The sequence below is a fragment of the Orycteropus afer genome, unplaced genomic scaffold (genome assembly GCF_000298275.1).
Source record: "Orycteropus afer afer isolate SDZICR_OR568_19922 unplaced genomic scaffold, OryAfe1.0 scaffold00363, whole genome shotgun sequence".
NCBI lineage: Eukaryota > Metazoa > Chordata > Mammalia > Tubulidentata > Orycteropodidae > Orycteropus > Orycteropus afer.
This window is the reverse complement of record NW_006921950.1, coordinates 197,114-221,337: the sequence shown is the minus strand read 5'-3', so window position 1 is coordinate 221,337 and position 24,224 is coordinate 197,114. Positions and strand designations below refer to the sequence as shown.

Below are 24,224 nucleotides of genomic sequence, written 5' to 3'. Positions count from 1 at the left end.
TCTGCTAGTTGGGGTTTAGTCCAAATCTGCATCCTTTCCTTCAAGGCTCAGGGGTCCAAGATTATCTTCTGTATCTGTGTTAATTGGTTTCCCTTTTCTTTGTTGAAGAGGGTCTGTGCAATCCTTCTGCCTAGTCCGCCATCTTTTAAACTGATTCTTAACTTTAGTTTTAATTTTTTTTAGGGAATCAGTCTGTTCTTCTAATTCCATGGTCTACAACAACAGTCCTAGAAATTAGAATACACACACACACACAACACCACTTGCTGCTTGAATAGTATCAGTTCCTTCTGCATCTTCCTGAACTTGATCTCTGACCTCCCTTTCTTAATAGATGTCCTTGATGCTTTTTTCCTGCTTTTAGATATATTAAGGGTTGACATTCATCCACTCTACACCAGTATGATCACGCAAGTATTTTCAATCACATCTCTTTTGATTCCTTAGTGCCAGTGTCATACAGGTTATTAAATGTTTTAAGTATTGCCCTTGCAAATATGCTGTTTTATTTCTTTTTTTAAAAAATTTATAACCCTCCATATTAATATCCTAGAAGGCATTCTTATGCTTTCTCAACCTCTGGTATAAAATCACTAATAAAAATGTGTCCTATTGGAGTGTGTTGAATTTGTAGATTTTTTTTTTTCTTTTCGAAATATCTTGAGTGACAGCTGTTATATTGCTAAATAGAACACATTTGTTGAAACATGAAGGTAAATTCTTAATTTACGATTAAGAAAAGAGAACTATTATAATCCTATGTAGTCAACTGAAATGAAGTCTGAATAATAAAATAGAATTTAGGTGGTTGGCTAAGTAAAGTGAAAAAAATAGAAATGGCAAAATTATAGTTCAAAGTAAGGATGTTTTGCACATTACTAGGTCAGCAGAGTAGGAAAGTGATGAGTAGCAGTTAAATTAGAAGTCTCATGGTAAAAGTTTACTTCTCTTAGAAGTTTTAAATTGTAACATAAATGGGAGCTCTGGTGGCATCATGCCTAAGGCACTTGACTGCTAACCAGAAAGCTGGCGGTTCAAACCCACGAACCACTCCTCAAAAGAAAGATTGGGCAAGCTACTTCCTCAGAAACCCAGGGAAAGGTTGCTATGAGTTGGATCTGACTCAACGGCAGTGAATTTGGTTTGGTTTCATATTATAAATACATTATCAAAAAGCTGTATTGATATTGGTTCTTACATATTTTTTATGCTATTTTATATTTTCACAGCATTTGATGACCAGTGAAGACTCACCAATTATAGAATACTATCCACCTGATTTTAAAACTGACCTAAATGGGAAACAACAGGAATGGGAAGCTGTGGTATTAATACCTTTTATTGATGAGGTCAGTACATGAAATAATTATACATATGTTCTTGATCAGAGATTATTTAGCATAACTTAATGAGCAGTGACTTTTAATCACCTCTTAGGTTTTGTTCATATTTGACAACTCACTTCTTCACTATGTACATCAAAACACGTAGAAAGACTAATTTATAAGAAAGGTGAATGCTGTAGTGGCTTTACTGAACTAGACAAAGTAGATTTCAGGGCAAGAAGTATAACCAGAGATTAAGAGGGATAGTTAAGGATGAGAGAGTCAAGTTCCTGAAAAAGACACAATAATCCTATATGTATATGTACCTAATAACAGAGATTCAAGATACATGAAGCAAAAATTGTCAGAATTGATAGAAAAAATAGACAAATTCACAATTATACTTAAAAATTTCAATACTTCTCTTTGAAGAATTGTTAGAAGAAAGAATACAGAAAATTGGTAAGGATATAAAGAACTTGAATAACAATATAAACTTACACAACTTCATTGATAATTTGTGAAACATTATACTCAAGAACTGAAGTAGCAGTTCTGTGGCAAAAACCCTTTTTGCAAATAAGATCATGTTTACAGGCTCAAGTTGAACATTTTTGGGGGAGGGCTTCCATTCAACCCACTACCAAAAACCAAATCATGCCATCGAGTCTGTTCCAACTCATGGTCACTCTGTAGGACAGATTAGAACTGCCCCTAGCGACCCCTCCTTGGGTTTCTGAGGTGGTTTCACTATGGAAATAGATTGCCCAGTCTTTCTTCTGAGGCGTGGCTCGTGGGTTTGAACTGCCAGTCTTCTGGTTAGCAGTCAGCTGCCTTAGGCACTAGGCCACCAGAGCTCCTATAAATCATAATGGAAGCAGACTGCCTCATATTTCTCCTACAGAGCAGCTTGGTGGGTTAGAACCACTGACCTTATGGTTAGCAGCTGAATACTTTAAACACTGTGCCACCAAAGCTCATTTAACCTGGCAAAGGACATCTATTAAAAGCATATTGCTAACAACACTTCTAAATAATAGTAAAAGACTGAACATTTTCCCGATAAAATAAAAAATAGAATCAGGAATGTCCATTTTAACAATTTCTCTATTGTACTGGTGTCATTAATGTATTGTGCCAAGTGCATTAAATTATGGAAGAAAAGAATAAAAACTCTTTCTAACTCACTGCCATCAAGTTGAATATGAGCTCATAGCGACCCCTTCTTGGGTTTCTGAGGAGATATCACTATGGAAGTAGATTGCCCAATCTCCTGAGGAGTGGCTGGTGGGTTTGAACCACTAGTCTTCTGGTTAGCAGTTAAGTGCCGTAGGCACTATACCACCAGAGCTCCAACTATATACGTTTAACCTACTGTACAGCCACAGTAGTCAAAACAGCCTGGTATTGATACAACGACAGACACATAGACCAGTGGAACAGAATTGAGAACCCAGAAATAGATCTATCAACCTTTGGTCAGTTGATTTTTGAGAAACAGCTGAAATCCATTAATTGGGGAGGAGATGGTCTCTTTAGCAAGTGGTGCTGGCAAAACTGGATATCCATGTGCAGAAAAATTAAACAAGATCCATACCTCACACCATACACAAAAACTAACTCCAGATGGATCAGAGATATAAATGTGGAACCTAAAACTATGAAATTCCTCAAGGAAAAACTAGGGGCAAATTTAGGGGTCCTAATTTATGACATAAATAGACTGTCAGGCATAACCCAAAATGCACAAACAGCAGAAGATAAACTAGGTGAATAGAACCTTCTGAAAATTAAATTTTTGTACGCTTCAAAAGACTTCTTCAAAAGAGTAAAATGAGAACCTGCAAATTGGGAAAAAATATTCGGCAATGACATATCTGACAAGGGACTTATCTCTAAAATTTATAGAAAGCTCCAACACCTCAACAGTAAAGAGAAAAACAATCCAATTTAAAAATGGGCAGAAGACATGAATAGACACTTCACCAAAGAGGATATTCAGGCAGCCAACAGACACATGAAGAAATGTTCACGATCATTAGCCATTAAACCAAAACCAAACTCACTGCCATCGAGTCGGGTCCGACTCAAAGTGACCCCTCCTTGGGTTTCTGAGGCAGTATCACTACAGAAGTAGATTGCCCAATCTTCCTTCCAAGGAGTGGCTGATGGGTTTGAACCGCCAGCCTTTTGGCTAGCAGTCAAATGCCCTAGGCACTATGCTACCAGGCTCCTCATTAGCCATTAGAGAGATGAAAATAAAAACAGCCATGAGTCCCTCAGCACTAATAGCAAAGTTCAACAAGACAGTAACAAATGCTGGGGAGGATGTGTGGAGAGATTGGGACGCTCATACACTGTTGGTGGGACAGTAAAATGATACAACCACTGTGGAAAGCAGTACAGCGATTTCTTAAAAAGTTGGAATTAGAAATAGAATTTGATCCAACAAGCCCATTGTTGTGTTGTTATGTGCCGTCGAGTCGGACCCGACTCATAGCGACCCCTCCTTGGGCTTCCGAAGCAGTATCACTACGGAAGTAGGTTGCCCAACCTTTCTTTCGAGGAGTGGCTGGTGGGTTTGAACCACCAGCCTTCTGGTTAGCAGTCAAGTGCCTTAGGCACAACACTACCAGAGCTCCATTGTTGTTAGGTGTCATGTCATCTCCCATTCATAGCGACCCTGTGCACAGCAGAACAAAACACTGCCCAGTCCTGTGCCAGTCTCAAGATCCTTGTTATACCTGAGCCCATCGCTGCAGCGACTGTGTCTATCAATCTTGTTGAAAGCCTTCCCCTTCTTCATTGACCCTCCACCTTACCAAGCATGATAGATATCCTTCTCCAGGGAATGGTTCCTTCTGAGCCATTCCTAGTGCCGCTCTGACAAGAATATACCACAAATGGGATGGCCTTAACAAACAGGAGTTTATTCTCTATGGTTTTGGAGGCTTCAAGTCCAAATTCAAAGTGCCATGCTCTAGGGGCTGGGTGAAAGCCTCTCAACCTTGGGCTTCAGATCTGCCTCCTGCTCCCAGCCCACTGAAGCTGGAGGCTTTTCTTTACTTAGACAACAACTGACTGCTAGGCCAACAAACTCAAAGTCGACAAGTGAAAAGTGAAAAGGCACGGTCCCAATGTTACCAAACAATACAACACGCCATTAATTCAAGTCCATTGAAAGTCCCAACATTGGCAGAGTATGGCAGCCTGCTGAACAACAACACACCTACGTGCAGAGTTCAAGTGTGCCACAAGGCAAGAGACCAGTCCCAAAGCTTCTCCTTATATACAAGAAGCAGACCACATCCCTAAAGCAGCTAATCAGCTGCTCATGGCAGATTCCACTATGGAGTTGATTGCCAGTCTCATCATGGGGAATAACTACTACCAGCTACCAAGCCACTCAACCAGTCAGGTTGAAAACAACCTTAACTGCCACAATGACCAAGATAGGTCAGATGAAATCTGGTCATTCTTACTTCCAAGGAGCATTCCAGCTACACTTCTTCCAAGATAGACTCCTTTTAGCAGTCCATGGTACTCTTAGCATTCTTCTCCAACACTGTAACTCAAAAGCATCAACTCTTCTTCAGGCTTCCTTATTCATTGTCCAGCTCTCACATGCATAAGAGGCAATCGAAAATACCATGACTTGGGTTAGGCACACCCTAGTCTTCAAGGAGACACCTTTGGTCTTCATCACTTGAAAGAGTTCTTTTGCAGCAGATTTGCCCAATGCAGTACATCATCTGACGTCTTGACTGCTGCTTCCATTGCTGGTGATTGTACAACCAAGTAGTATGAAGTCCTTATTGTCTTTTCTCCATCCACCATGAAGCTGTGTATTGGAACCAGTTGTGAAGATTTTTATTTTCTTTATATTGAGGTGTAATCCATACTGCAGACTGTAGTCTTCAATCTTCATCAGTAAGTGCTTCAAGTCATCCTCACTTTCAGCAACCTAAAACGTGTCATCTGCATATCACAGGTTGTTAATGAGTCTTCCTCCAATCCTGATGCCACATTCTTCTTTATGGATTATTTACTCAGCATACAAATTGAATTGTTGTTGTTGTTATGTGCCATCAAGTCAGTATGGTGAAAAGATACAATCCTGACACACTCCCTCCCTGCTTTTAAACCATGCAGTGTCCCCTTGTTTTGTTTGAACGACAGCATCCTAATCTATGTACAGGCTCCTCATGAGTACAATCAAGTGTTCTGGAATTCCTATTCTTCTCAATGCTATCCATAATTTGTTATGATCCACAGACAATCAAATGCTTTTGCATAGTCATCAAAACATAAGTAGACATCTTTCTGGTATTCTTTGCTTTCAGCTAAGATCCATCTGACATCAGAAATGATATCCCTTGTTCCCCGTCCTCTTCTGAATCCAGCTTGCATTTCTGGAAGCTCTCTGTCAATAAACTACTGCAACTGTTCTGAATTATCTTCAGTAAGATTTAACTTGCATGTGATAATAATGATATTGTTCAATAATTTCCACATTCTGTGGGATCAGCTTTCTTTGGAATGGGTACAGATATGGATCTCTTTCAGTCAGCTGGCCATGTAGCTGTCTTCCAAATCTCTTGGCATAGTTGACTGAGTGCGTCCAGCATGGCATCCATTTTTTAAAACATCTCAATGGGTATTCCGTCAATTTCTGGAGCCTTGTTCTTCACCAGTTCTTTCAGTGCAGCCTCAACTTCTTCCTTCAATACCATTGGTTCTTGATCATATGCCACCTCCTGAGGTGGATGAACATCAAAAATTCTTTTTGGTACGGTGACTCTTTGTATTCCTTCCATCTTCTTTTGATGTTTCCTGCATCATTCAATATTTTGCTCCTAGAATCTTTCAATATTGCAACTCGAATCTTAAATTTTTTCTTCAGTTCTTTCAGCTTGAGAAATGCCGAGCATGTTCTTCCCTTTTGGTTTTCTAACTCCAGGTCTTTGCACATTTCATTATACTAATTGACTTTGTCTTCTCGAGTGCTCTTTGAAATCTTCTGTTCATCTCTTCATCTCTTGTCATTTCTTCCATTTGCTTTAGCTACTCTCTGGTGAAGAACAAATTTCAGAGTCTCTTCTGATAGCCATTTTGGTCTTTTCCTCCTTTCCTGTCTTTTTAATGATCTTTTGCTTTCTTCATAGATGATGTTCTTGATGTCATCCCACAGTTCCTCTGGTTTTTGGTCACTGGTGTTCGGTGCATCAAACCTGTTTTTTAGATGGTCTCTGCATTCAGGATGGATATATTCAAGGTCATATTTTGGCTCTTGTGGACATGTTTTCATTGTCTTCAAGTTGAACTTGCATATGAGCAGTTGATGGGTTGTTCCACAATCAGCTCCTGGCCTTGTTTTGGCTGAAGATATTGAGCTTTTCCACAGATGTACATCCTGACTACATCCACAGATGTAGTCAGTCTGATCGCTGTGCACTCCATGTGGTGAAGTCCATGTGTATAGCTGCAGTTTGAGTTGTTGAAAAAGGTATTTGCAATTAATAAGTCATTGGTCTTGGCAAGATTCTGTTATGCGATCTCCAGCATTATTTCTATCACCAAGCCAAATTTTCCAACTACCCGTGATTCTTCTTTGTTTCCAACTTGTGCATTCCAATCACCAGTGATAATCAGCACACCTTGATTACATGTTTGGTCAATTTCAGACTGCAGAAGTTGGTAGAAATCTTCATTTTCCTCATCTTTAGCTTTGGTGGTTGGTATGTAAATTTGAATAATAGTATTAACTGGCTTTACTTATAGATGTATGGATATCATCCTCTCACTGACAGCATTGTACTTCAGGATAGATCTTGAAACATTCTTTGTGGTGATGAATGCCATGCCATTCCTCTTCAATTTGTCCTTCCCAGCATAGTAGATCATATGCTTATCTGATTCAAAATGGTCAAAACTGATCCATTTCAGCTCACTGATGCCTAGGATATTAATCTTTATGCATGCCATTTCATTTTTGACAGCTTCCAATCTTCCTAGATTCATACTTCATACATTTCATGTTCCGATTATTAATGGACATTTGCAGCTGTTTTCTCCTCACTTTGAGTCATGCCATGTCAGCAAATGGAGGTCCTGAAAGCTTTATTTTATCCATATCATTAAGTTGTTTCTACTCTGATGAGGCAGCTCTTTTCCATTCATGTTTTGAGTGCCTTCCGACCTGAGGGGCTCATCTTCTGGCACTGTATCAGACAGTGTTTCAGGGCTGTTCATAAAGTTGTCCAGTAACGTATCAGACACTGTTTCTCTGCTATTCATAAGGTTTTCATTGGCTAATTCTTTGAGAAGTGGGTAGCCTCTTTTTCTTCCAAGTCTGTCTTAGTCTGGAAGCTCTGCTGAAACCTGCCCACCATAGGCAACTCTGCTGGCAGTGGTACAGCCTCCAGCCTCACAGCAACACACAAGCCACCACAGTAGGACAAACTGACAGACAAGTTTGTCTCTGTTAACTGTTCCAAACCCCTCTGCCCACTTCCTGGCCTTCCACCTACCTTTTCTAGCTGTCGGTCCTGGCTTCCTCCCGCTTCCTGCCTTGGCTATGGTCTCTCCCTCCCCTTACATGGATCTGGCTTAGAGTCAAACACTGAATGTGGTATTACAGAATAGGAAATAAGTAAATATTGTCAGATAGTTATGTAAATTCAATTTAATTTTATTTCTTAAAGGCTGTTATGATACCTTACAGTATCAGTGGTATCTCAGAATTAGGAGATTATTGTACCATATCGTCTATTCCACAGTCTTTTCAAGATTTTGCCCCTGTCTTACTCTTTACCACTTCTGTAAATACGTTGAAAGTGACATAGAGAATTATTGGACTAAATGTTCAAGAGACCATCTGGAAGACAGTTTGGCAGTTCCTTATGAAGTTGAATGTATATTTATTGTACAATTCGGCAGTCACCCTCTTGGAGTTTATTCTAGAGAAATGAAAACTTGTGTTTACACATAAACCTGTACCCAAATGTTCAGAGCAGCTTTATTTGCAATTACCCCAAACTGTAAAAAATCTATCTGTCCAACAGGTAGATGGATAAACAAACTATAGCATGCAATGGAATGCTGCTCAGCAATAAAAAGGAGTGAGCTATTGATAAACAACTTGGAGGAAAAAAGTTCACTTGTATGAAAATAGTCTGAAAAGGATATGTACTCTGTGATTCCTTTTACATAAAACTCAAAATGACAAAATTATTGTGATATAAAACAGATCAGTGGTAGGTAAGGATTGAGGATCAGGGATAGGTTATGACTATAAAAGGATAGCATGAGGGAATTTATGGTGATGTAAAAGTTCTGTGGCAGTTCTGTACTGTTTTATAGGGTCTCTGTAAGTCAGAATTGACTCAGTAATGGGTTTTGTTTGGGGTTAACAGTTCTGTATAACAATTTTAGTGGTGATTACATTAATCTGCATGTATGATACAGTTCTATAGCACCTTTTACCAAAAAGAAAAAAAATCACGTATGAAAACTGGTGACATCCAAGTAAGTCTGTGGTTTAGTTAATAATGTTGTACCAATATCAGTTTCCTGGTTTTGATAATAAACTATGGTTACATGTAAGATGTTATCATTGGGAAAAGCTGGGTGAAAGGTATATGGGAATCCTCTGTAGTATTTTTGCAACTTCTTGTGAATTTTATATTATTTAAAAAGAAAAAAAAAAGGTGTAGGAGAGCTATCACTACTTAGCCAGTATAATGTGTTGTCACTAGCAACATTCCTCAATGGGATATGTAGTCAAGGGAAAGATGTGGAAAGATATTGGTTGGCTGTCTCCTCTTTGTCAGGCTAAAGGCAGAATGCATATTAGCATATTTATATTAGCATATAAATATTCTTTAGCATATTTATATGTACTTTTTTCCTACTTATACACATACATTTACACATGCTCTCTCTTCCTTGGAATTTTATGGTATTTGTTGTGAAATTAAAGAATTGATTTCTTTTTTCTTTAACACAAATGATCCAAGCTGTGGTGTGTATGTTAGGGCAGAGTGGTTCTTATGTGTATGTTTGTAAATATTTTATATTTGCTCTCCTGGGCCTTTGCTTATTTGTTTTGCTTTAGTTACTCTCTTTTTTCTGTGTTTGTTAATATTCACAGCCTCTGTACATCCTGCCATAATCATAGAAATATAGATAACATATGTTGTTGTTATTACATGCCATCGAGTTGGCGCTGACTTATAGCAACCCTGTGTACAACAGAATGAAACACTACCTAGTCCTTTACAGTAATATATCAGAGAGTGTTTCACTGTTATTTGTAAGGTTTTCACTGGCTAATTTTTGGGAAGTAGATGTCCCCTTCCTTCTTCAAAGTCTGTCTTACTCTGGAAGCTCCGCTGAAACCTGTCCACCATGGGTGATTCTGCTGATACTTGAAATACCGGTGGTATAGCCTCCAGCCTTACAATAATACGCAAGCCACCACATTACAACAAACTGACAAATGAGTGGTGGAGATAACATATAGCGTAGTGCCTAAGGCACTTGACTGCTAACCAGAAGGCTGGCAGTTCAGAGCCACCAGCCACTCCTCGGAAGGAAGGTTGGGCAATCTATTTCTGTAGTGATACAGCCTCAGAAACCCAAGGAGGGGTTGCTATGAGTCCGGGTCTGACTCAATGGCACATAACAACAACAGCATAGAAAAAAAAAATTTTAAGTGATAAAAGAATCTCTTCAGAGGTGTGGGTGTAAGAAAAAAAAGATAGCTTATACTCATTAAAAAAACAACTGCCATTGAGTCGACCCCCATTGGCTTTCGAGGTGGTAAATCTTTATGGAAGTAGATTGCCCCATCTTCCTTCCGCAGAGTGGCTGGTAGGTTTGAACTTCCAGCCTTCTGGTTAGCAGTCAAATGCTTTAGGCAGTGCACCACTAGAACTCATAGAATTAACATATACTTGTAGAATTTTTTTTTTTTTTCAAATGGTCATACATATATTTTCTACATCTTTTTCTTGCCTAATAATAAAATATCACGGACAACCTTCCAGGTCAGTAAATAGAAATCTAATTCATTATTTAATAGCAGCATAATATTTTATAATTTGAATATACCATTATTTATTCAACCATTACTCTGAATGATATTCAAGCTACTAATGTTTTTTTGACACTGTATACAGTGTGATGATCAAATTGCTTGTATAATTATGTACATGCATTCTTTGTGTTTGTTTATGCATTCTTATGTATTGGAGCTTGTTTTGGTCTTCTAGTGCAGTTCTAACAGAAAATCCCACAAATGGGATGGCTTGAACAAACAGGGATTTATTCTCTTATAGTTTAGGAGGCTAGAAGTCTGAAAGTGCCAGCTCTAGGGGTTAAATGAAGCCCCTTCAGCCATGGGCTTCAGCTCTGCCTCTTGCTCCTAGCCCACTGAACCTGGAGACTTCTCTTGATTAAGGCAGCTGCTGGTTGCTGAAGCTGACAAACCCAAGGCTGACGAGTACAATGACACAGTCCTAACATTATCAAACAACACGGCAGGTTACTATTTCAAGTTCAGAAACAGACCCGAGATAGGCAGGCAACCATGGCAGGCTGCTGAATGATAAATCAGCTATATGTAGGATCCAAGCTCCATCCTTCTCCTTATATACTGGAAGCAGACCATGATCCTAAGGCAGCTACTCAGCTGCTCCAGTAGATTCCACCGTGGAGTTGATGACCAGTCTCACCATGGGGCATAACTATATCCAGCTGCCCAGGCACTCAAAACCAGGCCCAGCCAAGTTGACACACAACTACCACAGAGCTTTTATTTTTATAGATTCTCTAAAGTAGAATTGCTAGGTCAACAGGAATGTATATTTTTAGTTTAATGAATATTACCAAATTATTTTTCAAAATATTTGGTCTCATTCACACAAGCAGTGTTTGAGTGCGAATGTCTCTGCTGCTTCTTTTTTGTTCTATGTAAGTTTGGCCGATGTATTGATAATGAAGAATGCCATTTTATTATTATTCAAATATATATTTTCCTAACCCCTAATTTGAATAGAGGAGCTCTAGTAGCACTGTGGTTAAAGCATTGGGCTGCTAACCAAAAGATTGGCGGTTGGAACTTACCAGCCGCTCCGTGGGAAAAAGATGAAACTGTCTGCTTCTGTAAAGATCTACAGCCTTGGAAACCCCATATGACAGTTCTGCTCTTTCTATAGAGTCACTGTGAGTCAGAATCAACTTGATGGTAGTGGGTTTTTGTTTGTTTGTTTGTTTTGAGTATATTTTTATGTGCATTTTGTCTTTTTAAATTGCCTGTTTATATCATCTCCCCCATTTTTCTTTTTATCTTCTGATTTGTAGCAGCTTTTTGAATATTAGGGTTATTCTTCCCTACTGTAACATTTGTTTCAGCCACTTTCCATCATATAAATCTCCTTTTAGTTAAAAATGTATTTTCTCTTAAGGTGATTGGGTTCTTTCTGTCTTGCTTAATTAAGAGATTTGTTGTTGTTGTTGTTATGTGCAGTCGAGTCGGCCCCGACTCATAGCGACCCCTCCTTGGGTTTCCGAGGCAGTATCACTACGGAAGTAGGATTGCCCAACCTTCCTTCCGAGGAGTGGCTGGTGGGTTTGAACCGCCAGCCGTCTGGTTAGCAGATAAGTGTCTTAGCCACTATGCTACCAGAGCTCTCCCAATTAAGAGATTATAACTCTAAATTTGGTCATGTTGTCAGAGGGACCTTCCCTGGAGAAGGATGTAGTACTTGGTAAAGTAGAGGGTGGGAGCTCTGGTGGCATAGTGCCTAAGGCATTTGACTGCTAACCAGAAGGCTGGTGGTTCAAACCCACCAGCCACTCCTCAGATGGAAGACTGGGCAATGTACCTCCATAGAGATACTGCCTTGGAAATCCAAGGAGGGATCGCTGAGTCGACAGCAGTGGGTTTGGTTTGGTTTTAAAGTGGAGGGTCAGCAAAAACGGGGGAAGTCCTTCAATGAAGGGGATTGATACAGTGGCTGCAGTGATGGGCTCACACATAGCAAGGATTGTAAGGATGGCGCGGGAGCAGGTTGTCTTTTCTTCTGTTGTATGTAGGGTCACTGTGAGTTGGAGCTGCGTCAACAGCACCTAACAACGCCCGAATTATAAATCCTCTCCTAGATTTTCTCTTAATACTTTTATTATCTGATACTTGTTTTTGTTACAGTGTAAAGTTGGGAAGTTTATATGCTTTTTCCCCATTATTTAAATATGATATCTCAAATACAGTTGTTGGCTCAGATTTTAATCTGTTTGAGTCTCTATGGGTCTCTTCTAGTGCCAGTATTAAAGTGTTTGGACTATAGTAACTTTATGAAAAGTGATACTATCTGGTAAAACAAGTCCCCAATTAATTGTTTGCTGCTCACACATTCATTTCTCCATATGAACACTAACATTATTTTTTCCTTTTTAAAAAAAGATTTTAAACCATGGAGGTTCTGATTGGAATGATATTAAATGTATGAGTTGATTTGAAAAGGTGAACATCTCTATAGAATTGCAGAATTTGTAAAGTAAGATATTAATGCTGTATGAATTATGATCATTTATGATAATTATATAAATTTACATTTAAAATTTGATTCTCTGATGCTATTTCTATCCACATTTTAGTGGCTGCTTTTTGAGCAATAGCTTCAGAAGAATTTATGATTGGAGCAATGTTTTATGGCCCTTTGACGTACATCAGTTTTATCAGATATAATAAAATGGAATGTACAGATATTGAGGGAAAAGATTTATAATGTATGTTGAGATTACAGTATTTTTATACTTTTACCTCCTCTCTTCGATTTTTATATTCAGAAACGATTGTTAGAAGCTATGGAGTCATGTAACCACTCCCTCAAAAAAGAAGAGAGGAAAAGAAACCAACATAGTGAGTGCCTAATGTGCTGGTATGATAAAGACACAGAGTTCGTCTACCCTTCTCCATGGCCGGAAAAATTCCCTGCCATACAACGATGTTGCACAAGGTAATTTTATTTAACAGTTTTTCAATAACCATGGAAGAGGCCAATAGAGAAAGTGAAAAATAAAAAATAAAAAATAAAAAGCTTTGGGATATCTATTTGGAGAATTAACAAATAGTTTGCTGTAGTTTTAGTCGGTTGACAATAATAAGTCACATCTGACTTGCCAAGGATAATAGCATCTCTATTTCTCCTTGTTTTTATACTTCACTGCTTGGGTCAGATTCTCTCTTTCCCTCTTCTATTAAAGTTGGTATTTTCCTCCCAATTGTATATCTCTGTTCCTTTTGTCCTTCAAGAGGATGTGTGAATTTTTATTGTTTTTATTTCCAATGTCTTTACTCACAGCATTATTTGACACTTTTTGACTTTGCCTTTTATATCCCAACCCAACTAAAAAGAAAATACAAAAGAGCTCCTCAGTTTTCATGTCTCAAACCCAGTTTTTTTTTCTCATGAAGATTTCTCCCTTGTTTTTTTCTTCTTTCATCCTCTCTATAGTCTACCCAGATAGTAATAGAGTTGCAGATAAAGTACACCTCTATCACTTGTGATATTTCCTTTGGTTAAAACAAAGATGAAAAAGGGATTATAAAAAGTTTGTATTGCATTCTGGGTCCTGGAACACAGAGGATATGGAGATGTATATTATGCTTTATACTTTATTTCATTTTGAAAATTAATTGTATACAGTTGACCCTTCAACAGTGTGGGTATTAGGGGCACCAATTCCCGCTCAGTCAAAAATCCACATTTAGTAACTTTTACTCTCCAAATACTTAACTACTAATAGCCTACTGTTGACTGAAAGCCTTATGGATACCATAAACAGTCCATTAACATAGTTCTTGCCATATACTTATTAGATTTTCACATGAAGACACTAACACAAACACAGTAGATAAGTTCATTGACTGTATGGCATGATGATTATTTGCTATTCATTAAGTGGAAGTAGATCATCTTAGTTTTTAATCCTTATCATCTTTACATTGAGTATGCTGAGGAGGAAGAGGAGTGGTTGGTCTCAGGGTTGCCAGAAGTGGAAGAGATGGAGAAGGTGGGAGAGGCAGGCAAACTCGGTGTAACTTTATGGAAATACGTCGTAATTTCCGTGTGACCTTTTTGCTTTCTCATTTCTCTAAAAATTTTTTTATATGGTACCAATCCTTCTTCTACCATTTGTATTAGTTTCAGTGCCCACATCAGAAAGGTCCATTTTGTAAAAAAGTCGAAAACAGTCTTGAATAATCAGAATCCTTCTTCCAGATTGAAAAAAAATCCATGTATGAGTGGACCCACACAGTTCAAACCTATGTTGTTCAAGGGTCAACTGTATATTTTTTTCTTTTAAATTAGTGGTAGAAACCTATAATCAGTAGCCTACAGGCATGGTTGTATCTGGACAGTAACAACAAAGAAGCTGGATCCTCTGTATATTTTTGTCTCAAAGGAAAAATTATCATTCCTTTCTTTAAAAGCAGGGATAACTCTTGCAAAATATTCAAGGGCAAGCTGAAAACTGTTATTGGTTGTAATGTATGAGTTTAATTTAATTATCTTGATTTATTTTCTAGGTACAAAATGATATCTTTAGATGCCTGGCGTGTAGACATAAGCAAGAACAAAATAACCAGGGTTGACCAGAAGGCATTATATTTCTGTGGATTTCCTACTCTGAAACACATCAAACACAAAGTTAGTGGTTACTTAGTTCAGAATTTTTTTCAGTCTCTTGAACGTGAAGTGATTATTGAGAAAGAATTAAAATTTCTGAATTCTTTTAAAGTTTTTTTTGAAGAAAAGTGGTGTACAAGTATTCCAGCAAAGCAGTCGTGGAGAAAACATGATGTTGGAAATCTTACTGAATGCAGAGTCAGACGAGCGTGTAAGTATTTTATTTATTCATTTATTAGGTGCTTACTGTGCATACCGCTATTGTAGATGTTGTGGTGTTTACTGAGTGGTATTACACATTTTAATGCCAGAAATTCACAGTCTAAATAGGGATAAAGCAAAAAAAAAAAAAAAAATTTGCACAAATTAGATTAACAGCTCAGAACATATGTAATTGTGAAAAAATGAGCAAAAATAATGCTCTGGAAATTTTGTAAAGGACATGAGCTGTGTAAACTAAAGACTAAGGACACACTTGTAGATGAGAAAAGACTTGAACTGGGTGCTAAAAATAGGTTTGGACCAAGAAGAGTAAAGGAGAGGTGGGGAAAGCATTCTTCTTAAAAGGAATAACAGGAACTTGGAATTGTAAAAATAAATATGATACATTATCTTCTTCTTTTGACCTTTTTTTTTGTATATCTGAAATATTTTTAAAAGGAATAGCAGGAACTGGGAATTATAAAAAAATAAATGTGATGCATTATCTTATTGTTTTTACCTTTTTTCTATGTCTGAAATATTTTTAATGCTTTTTCTTTTTTTAGAATAAATGTGATGTGTTTCAGGAGAAGGAGTAGATAAACCTGACTGAAGCAGAGGACTTCTGTTGGGAAATAGTGGACAATAAGGTTGAGAAAACAGATTGAGGCCAGATTATGGAGGACTTGAATACAAGGCTGAGGAGTTTGGACTTTTTTTTTTTATGACTGTTATCTTGAAATCAATTATTTTCATAAAAATTAATTTAGTGGCAATGTAAGATTAAGTTGCACAAAAGGAAATGGAAAAGCCTGCCAGTTTCAGTGGTTGTGGTTGTTGATGTTTTAGGTAATGAGAACATAAACTGTGAATATGGTGATAGAGCTGCTAGATGAGTAAGACTAGAAAATAAAAATTGACAAGTTTCATTATTTATTCAAAAATAGATGATAAAACAAGAAGAAAAATCCTAAACATGACTCTGAAAAATCCAGGTCAATTCACTGAAAAATAACTGGAATGGAAAAATCACTGGAATAGAAAAATCAAATGGAAGAGTCTGTGGGATTACTGATAAATAATGATGGAATTTTAAGATAATAGTGAGACATTCAACTGAGTTGCCCTACCAGCCTTTCTCAGCCAGGGTTCCATAGGAGATTTAAGCCCTAATAATGCCTTAAACCATCTGTTATATGTAATGAATTAATTTATTTTCTATCCATCTAGAACAGTAATAGTTTTTACCATCCTTGGGAGAATTGAGAAAATAATCAAATCATTTTTGTGTGTTCTGTTGGTCTACTCGAAGAAAGAACCTCAGTTGAGAAAGGCAACTTATAGAAAGTTGAATAGCTATGGTTAAAGCTTGAGGGAAAAGAGGAATTTAAGAGTCATTAGCAGGGAGGTGATAGCTGAGACCTTGGGGTTCATTTCCCTAAAGAAAAGGAACACTGAGGATTCACAGTCTCAACATGAAGAATAGCTCACACTTACAAAGAATGGAAAAGGATCCTGTATAAAGACATAGTGATCAGAGAAGTAAGAAGTAATCATCCACAAGCTAAAGTAATACAACAGAAGCATGAAACAGGGGCTCTAGGCTGCACATGGTTCAAGAAGAATAAAAACTAAAACATGGTTTATGAATTTGTCCTTTAGGGCATCATTTTTGGCCTTTGAAAATTCCATTCCACTAGATATGTGGGGGAAGAAGATTAATTCCTAAGGACTAAGCTGGGACTAGGTAGCTACAATGTATAGGTAGCAGGTATGGAACCTTGGTCAAGAAGTTTATAATTGAAAAGAATGCTAGAAACATAACTATAGGTAGAGAAGAGGCAATTGGGTCAAATAAAATCGGTAGTGTAGTGCCTAAGGCACTTGACTGCTAACCAGAAGTCTGGCAGTTCAAACCCACCAGCCACTCCTCGGAAGGAAGGTTGGGCAATCTACTTTTGTAGTGATACTGCCTCAGAAACCCAAGGAGGGGTCATTATGTGTCGGGTCCAACTTGACGTCACATAACAACAACAACAAAATCTGTATAGAAAAAGGGAAGTAGAGCTCATGGAGAAAGGAAGTCTCAAAAGCACTGGAGAGGACAGGGATTTCTGTGATCACATGATCCCATGTGGGGTAATAAAGGAGTTCCTCTAGAGCTTAAGTGAAATGAGTCATCTAAGAAAGGGGGACAGTTTTTTCTGCAAAAACCAAAATGAAAGATTGAGAGATTCAAATTAGAAATAGATGTATAATACGGAAAAGAATAAATGGAGAAGCTTAGATCTAATGTTGAAACTTGTTTTATTTATAGTCTTACTATTGATTTGTTTATTAACATTAAGAAATGTCTAAATAACAAAATGAAAACTAACCTAAAAAAGTCTAAAAAGAGTCATTAGTAATTGTTAAAGAACTACAATGATCAAGGATAATAAACAGAAAAAAAAGGTGAATGAAAATTTGTATTTAAACTTTAGTTTCTATGCAGAGCTATTGTCTAACCTATCTGTATAAATTGAATCAAAAAATGCAAATTCTGTTTAAAACTACAATTTTCACTTAAGATATTTCATACTGAATATTTGTAAAGCATTTTATAGTTTACAAAAAGCTTTTGTGTATATTATTTTATCTTGAAATTAGCATGTGAAATAGATTTTATTGTTCTCATAAGAGAAAACTGAGACTTGGTGGGATTTAATGATTTGTTTAAAATTCTGCACTCAAAGAGGTAGACCATATCTTTTGACTTTAAGTCTGATGTTCTTTTTCATTACATTAGCCACAAACTGAAATGAGAGGAGAATTCTTAAATTTTAAAATACCTGTTTGATATTAAATAATGATTTCCCACTTTTCCTGAGCATTTCTGCTAATCTTTTCACTTTTCTCAGTTTCCAAGCAAAATAATCACGTGCCTAATTAGTGCAATCAATGAATTTTACAACTGGGCATTGTGTAAATCCACTAATCCAATTCAGCTTTACAATTTAAAATTTAAAAGAAACTTACTCAGATTCACATAATGGCAGAAGTAAGCATTTAGGTTTCTTGCTGAACATTTTTCTAAAAACCAATATATTAAGCTGTTTATATGGAGAGTAATATACTGTAGGTCAGTGATATTCTGTTTCATTTTACTAAAACTTGCTTCTCTAACCAAATAATTTCATTCAAGAATTAATATCAGTGGCCGTACTTTACTTCCAATGTTGTCTAGAAAGTAAGAAACAGGGAGAGTTCCTGGTGTCCTGATGTTGGTTATAGTAATATTAATATCTTAAGTTGATCAAGGTGCCTCTCTAACAAGAAGACATTGCCAGAGGAGAAGGTAACTTTGGAATGTAATAAAAAAGAAATAGTAGTAGAAGTGATAATAACAATAATAATAAAATCTAAAATTTATTGAATATCTCTTCGTATCATAAGTGCTTTTCATAGGTCTGTACTAAATTAAAGCGTGAAGTGAAAGGCAGATACACAAAAACAACTGAGAAGTTGGGAAAGAAATGTAAATGGTAAAAGAATGGATTTTTTGCAAATGTATTGGAAGGCAAAAGACTTAGCAATAAAGAAAAATTAAGAAAACCAATTGAATTTGAGTGGATGGAGTAAGTTAGTTGGATTAAACTTGAGAAGAGCATGTATTCTTGGGAATAACTGCTGAGAGTGAGCAGTTTTCTTCCTAACTTTAAATTTTAAACTCATGATATTTTATTTGTTCTAATTATTAAGATAAGGTTTTTATAGACATAAAATACCACAGTTATAAGCATTTCAGTCAGTTTTTAATTGTTTAATTTTGCCTTTCCAGAATTTTCTCTTGAATCTGCAACATGAATGAATTTTTCTGTTTTTGTTTTAAGAGTGTAGAAAATGTAGCTTCATCAGTGCTTGGAAAGTCTGTCTTTGTTAATTGGCCTCACCTTGAAGAAGCTAGAGTTGTAGCTGTATCAGATGGAGAAACTAAGTAAGATTTCATTTACAGTATTTTAACTTATGTATGCTGTCCTACTTAATGGCTTTTATTGATTCATTTTTTCACTGATATAATTGTTATAAAAAATGTGTACTCTCTAATGAAAATAAAAGCTCTCATCACACCAGCGTTCAACAACTATTGATAATTTATTATACATCCCTTGAAATATTTTTATTGTTTTAAAAATATACATAAGACAAGTCACTGTTTCAAGATTTTCTACATGTGCAATTTAGCGATATCAGTGACATTAATCATGTTGTGCAACCTTCACCAACAGCCATTGCCAAATTTTCTGTCACCATACATAGTAACTCACTGCTTCGTAATCAGTGACTGCCCTTTTTCCCCTCACTCCTTACTTTTGGAAACCACTAATAAACTTTGGTCTCTATACATTTGCTTATTCTAGATACCTCCCATAGGTGAGATCATATAATATTTGTCCTTTTGTGGTTGATTTACTTCATGCTGCAGCATACAGTGTTTTCAAGGTTCATCTACGTTATAGTATGTCTCAGTACTTTGTTTCTTTTTATGGCTGAGTACTAATATTATCTTATATGTATGTACCACATTGTCTTTATCCATTCATCTGCTGATGGCCATTCATGTTGTTTCCACTTTTTGGCTATTGTGAGTAATGCTGCAATGAACATTGGTGTTCATGTGTCTGTTTGCATACCTGCTTTCAAGTCTCTTTAAGTGTATACCTGGGAATGGAATAGTATCCACCAACTCCTCAGAAGAAAAAGCCTGAGAATCTGTTCCCATAAAAATTACAGCCTAGGAAACCTTGTGGGGCAGTTCTACTTTGTTACATGGGGTTGCTGTGAATCAGAATAGCCCACACAACAACCATGGTAGTTGTATGTTTAACTTTTTGAGTAGCTCCCAAATTGTTTTCCACAGTGGCTGTACCATTCCCACAAGCAATGGATAAGGATTCCAATTTCTCCACGTCCTCACCAGTGCCTGTTGTTTTTCTTAAAAAAAAAAAAAAAAAGAAAAATCTTAACCATCTTAGTGGGAGTGAAATGATATCTCACTGTGGTTCTGATTTGATATCCCTAATGGCTAGTGATGTTGAGCATCTTTTCATGTGCTTATTGGCTGTTTGTGTATCATCTTTGGTAAAATATCTGTTCGAATCCTTTGCCTGTTTTTGATTGAGTTGTCTCTCTGTTGTTAAGTTTTATTAGTTCTTTATATATTATGAATATCAAACTCTTATCTGATACCTGGAGTCCAAAAATTATAGGTTGTCTAACTTCTCTGTACAGCTAAAGTTCTTTGTTGAACAGAAGTTTTAAATTTTTATGAAGCCCAGAATACTTATTTTGTTATCTCTTGCTAGAACTTTTATTGTCATATTTAAGACCAGATCTCAGAGCCATACGCCTATGTTTTCTTCTGAGTATTCGTTGAGATGTTTTAGATGTATATGTTATTTTTTCCTTCTTTTCCAAATTTTAACAGCTTGGCAGCTCTGTATCCTAAGTCTTTTCTTCAAGTGGTTGTTATTATTTAGCATATACAACCTTACTTCTTTACCATACTTCTCCCTGGGCTTGTTTAAATAATACATTCTTTTTTAAGAAAGCCTATCTTCTATTTTAAGAATAAGTTCTTAACACTGTATTCAAGTTTCCAGTCATTTTACCATGATTGTTTAAACAAGTTATTGTCATTTCTTACCTTTATTTCATAGAAAGCTTGACTGCCCAATTTCTTGTTCTTTTTTTTTTATTATTCAAATGGCTAGGACTTTCTGAAGTACTTGTATGTTTTTTCTTTTCAGAGAAAATGTGAACATGCTTTGTTTTCTGAGTTACTACATGTTCAAAGCATAATTCATAGGTTTAAAATCTTAGAGGCCCAATCCTTTGTTCTCAGAGCTCTGCAAACATATCTCAGTTGTGTTCTGCTATAAAATACTGATGAGAAGGCAATGCCAGTAAGATTTTTTCCTTTATGAAAGATCTGGGTTTTTGTATGAAATCTTGAGGACTCTTTTAAACCTTAAAATTTGGTTCCCTGCCTTTTTAATGAATTTATCCCTTTATCAGTTTTTTCTTTTGTTCATCATTGCTTTTCCTGTCATGTCTAAGAATTCTTCACCTAGCCATCCAGAAGATTTTCTTCAACAAGTTGTATAGTTGTACCTTTCATATTTAAGTTCATGATCCATTTTGAATTAATATTTGTACACAGTACATGGTTTAGAACAAGGTTTCTTTTTTGGATTTTATTGCCTATGAGCATTCAGTTGCTTTAGCATCATTTGTTGAAAAGACTGTCCTTCCTCCATTGGATTATGTTTTCCTTTTGTCAGAAATCAGTTGTGCATATTGTGTGAATCTGTTTCCTAGGTTCTCTATTCTGTTCTATTGATCTTTATGCCTTTTTTAATGCTTATACTACTCGTCTTGATTACTATATAGCTGTATAAAACCAAACTCACTGCCATGGAGTTGATTCTGACTCATAGCGACCCCCTTTGGGTTTCCAAGGCAGTAAATCTTCATGGAAGTAGATTGCCTGGTCTTTCTTCTGCAGAGTAGTTAGTTAAGTCTTAATTTTGGGTAAAGTAATCCCTCCAATTTTATTTTTCTACTTCATAGTTTTAGGTATTATAAATCTTTTGCTTTTGCATATACATTTTAGAGTAAGATATTCTTTATCTATAAAAAAAATCTTGGTGGAATTTTTATACCAATTGCATTAAACCAATAGATAAAATCTGGGGAGAAGTGACAACTTTATTGTGTTCAGTCTTTTAATCCATGAACTTAGTATATATGTCCATTTATTTAGATCTTTGATTTTGTTCATCAGTTTTCTTTTCAGAGTACAGATCCTGTATATATTTTATTAGATTTACACCTAGTACAAGCAGTTCCTGGGATATGAATGAGATCCATTCCTCACTATATCTTTAAATGGAATTTGTAGATGAATCGGAACAGGAGCACATGGTTCTTATTGAGCCTTACATTACTGCAAGATAAGACTCGAAGGCTTTTCAGTGATTTAAAAGCTGCACATGCAGCAAGTGAAGGTGATTGTGATGAAGCATTTGTTATGTTTAGGAGTTGGTTCAATTCTTTCAAAACCAAACCAAACCAAAGTCAGTGTTATCAAGTCAATTCCGACTCAAGTGACATCCATTAGGTTTCTGAGGCTGTAAATCTTTACAGAGATAGATTGCCCAGTCTACCTTCTGTGGAGTGGCTGGTGGGTTTGAACTGCCAAGATTATGGTTAGCTGTTAAATGCCTCAGGCACTACACCAACATAGCATCTTAATCTTTTCAAAGTGAGGGTAAATCTACGTTACATTAACGGACAAGTGGAGTTGTCTATAAGTTAGACTTTTGTGACCTGGGGAATGTATGTAAGTTTTTTGAAGAAATTTTAAATGGTATTGTGCTTTTAATTTCAGTTTTTCTGTGTTCTTTGCTAGTATGTACAAATACAGTGGCTTTTTCTATGTTGGTTTTATATCCTCGGACCTTGCTGAAATTAATTCCCTGTATTTTTTTAAGAGTCCAGGCCAGGTTGTTTTTTGTTTTGTTTTGTTTTTTAATTGTGATTTGGGTGAAAGTTTATGGAGCAAATTCACTTTCTCTACAACAGTTCACAAACACATTGTCTCATGACATTGACTATAATTTACCCCAATTCAACAGCTCCCCTCCCACTTCCTCCTGGTAGTTAGCTCTTCCCTGTGTCCATCCCTTCATGTACTCCAACCCCCTGAGCTTTCTCCCTTTGCATAAGCAGCCCCTCTTTCTCCCATGATTGTTCTCTCCAAGGCATGTATCTACCTCAGGTAAATGTTTAGCTCATATGCCTGTCTTTTGCTTGTCTGGAAGCCACAGGCATGGGTTCAATTCCAGACCTGAAGGGCAGCTAGAAACCATAGTCTCAGTGGTTCCACAAGGCTCTATCAGATCAGCAAGCCTGGTCCCCCCTTTTTTTTCCAAATGATTTGAGTTGTGTTCCACATTGTTCTCCTTCTCTATGCAGGATCTCCTACACAGATCCTCTTCCAAGTGGTTGACAGTAGTAGCTGGGCACCATCTAGTTCTTCTGATCTCATAGTCATATGGGTGGAGGATCGCATGGTGTACTGGTCACGAGGAATAATTGTTTCCATGAACCTTTGGTTTTGTTCATTCTTATTTGCTCTGGACAAGGACAGACCCATCGTAGCATCTAGGTGATTGCTTGCAAGCTTATAAGATCCCAGTCCTACTCGCCAAAGTAGTAGGTAGAACAATGTTTTGTTAGTATATTATGCCAGTTGAGCTTGATGTCCTCTGTGACTGTGGTCCCGAGCCCACAGGTTTAACTACTCAGTCCCTCTGGATAGCTGGCTGTGACCAAAAAGTGGCTACAATCTTGTCCCTTGTCAGCTCTACTATACCCCTGGGAATTCTTACACAACCTACAAATACACTTGTAGACCATTGTGTGCCAACCCTATACATAGTCTTGGGTACACTCCCTGCTGCATAGACATACCTAATAGTTCAGCCTGCCTACCCATCTATCCACCTGTATACCCATGTTTGCCTTCACTGATAGTGCAGTACTATATGTGCAAAAGGGTTCATCTTTGTTGTCTGTACCTCCCATGAACCTCTCTATGTCTTCCTCTTCCACAGTGCCACTATGTTGATCACTTACATTTGGGACATTGCTCTTCTCTTCACCCAAATCAATACTTATCTCTATCTATCTAACAGTGTTCTCTTCCCACCCCTCCCACCCCTGGTAACTAACAAAGAAAATTTCCTTGCATATATAAACCATTCCTTGATTTTTACAATAATGGACTAATACAATATTTGTCCTTTTGTGATTGACTTATTTCACTCAGCATAATATCCTCTAAGTTCATCCACGTTATGCGGTGTTTTACAGATTCTACATTATTCTTTAGGGTTGCATAGTATTCCATTGTGTGTATGTACCATACTTTGGTTATCCATTCCTCAGTTGATGG

At 36.9% G+C, this 24,224-nt stretch overlaps 1 protein-coding gene across 1 annotated transcript in view; it reads left to right on the top strand.

Annotated features, from left to right (window-relative positions):
• XRN1 (5'-3' exoribonuclease 1) overlaps positions 1-24,224 on the top strand; it is a 181,961-nt gene that overhangs the window by 41,229 nt on the left and 116,508 nt on the right. The window contains exons 16-20 of the mRNA XM_042782538.1: positions 1,230-1,349; positions 13,179-13,348; positions 14,923-15,043; positions 15,135-15,233; positions 19,096-19,199. Of these exons, the coding sequence (XP_042638472.1) occupies positions 1,230-1,349; positions 13,179-13,348; positions 14,923-15,043; positions 15,135-15,233; positions 19,096-19,199 (614 nt within the window). The remainder of the gene's footprint in view (positions 1-1,229; positions 1,350-13,178; positions 13,349-14,922; positions 15,044-15,134; positions 15,234-19,095; positions 19,200-24,224) is intronic.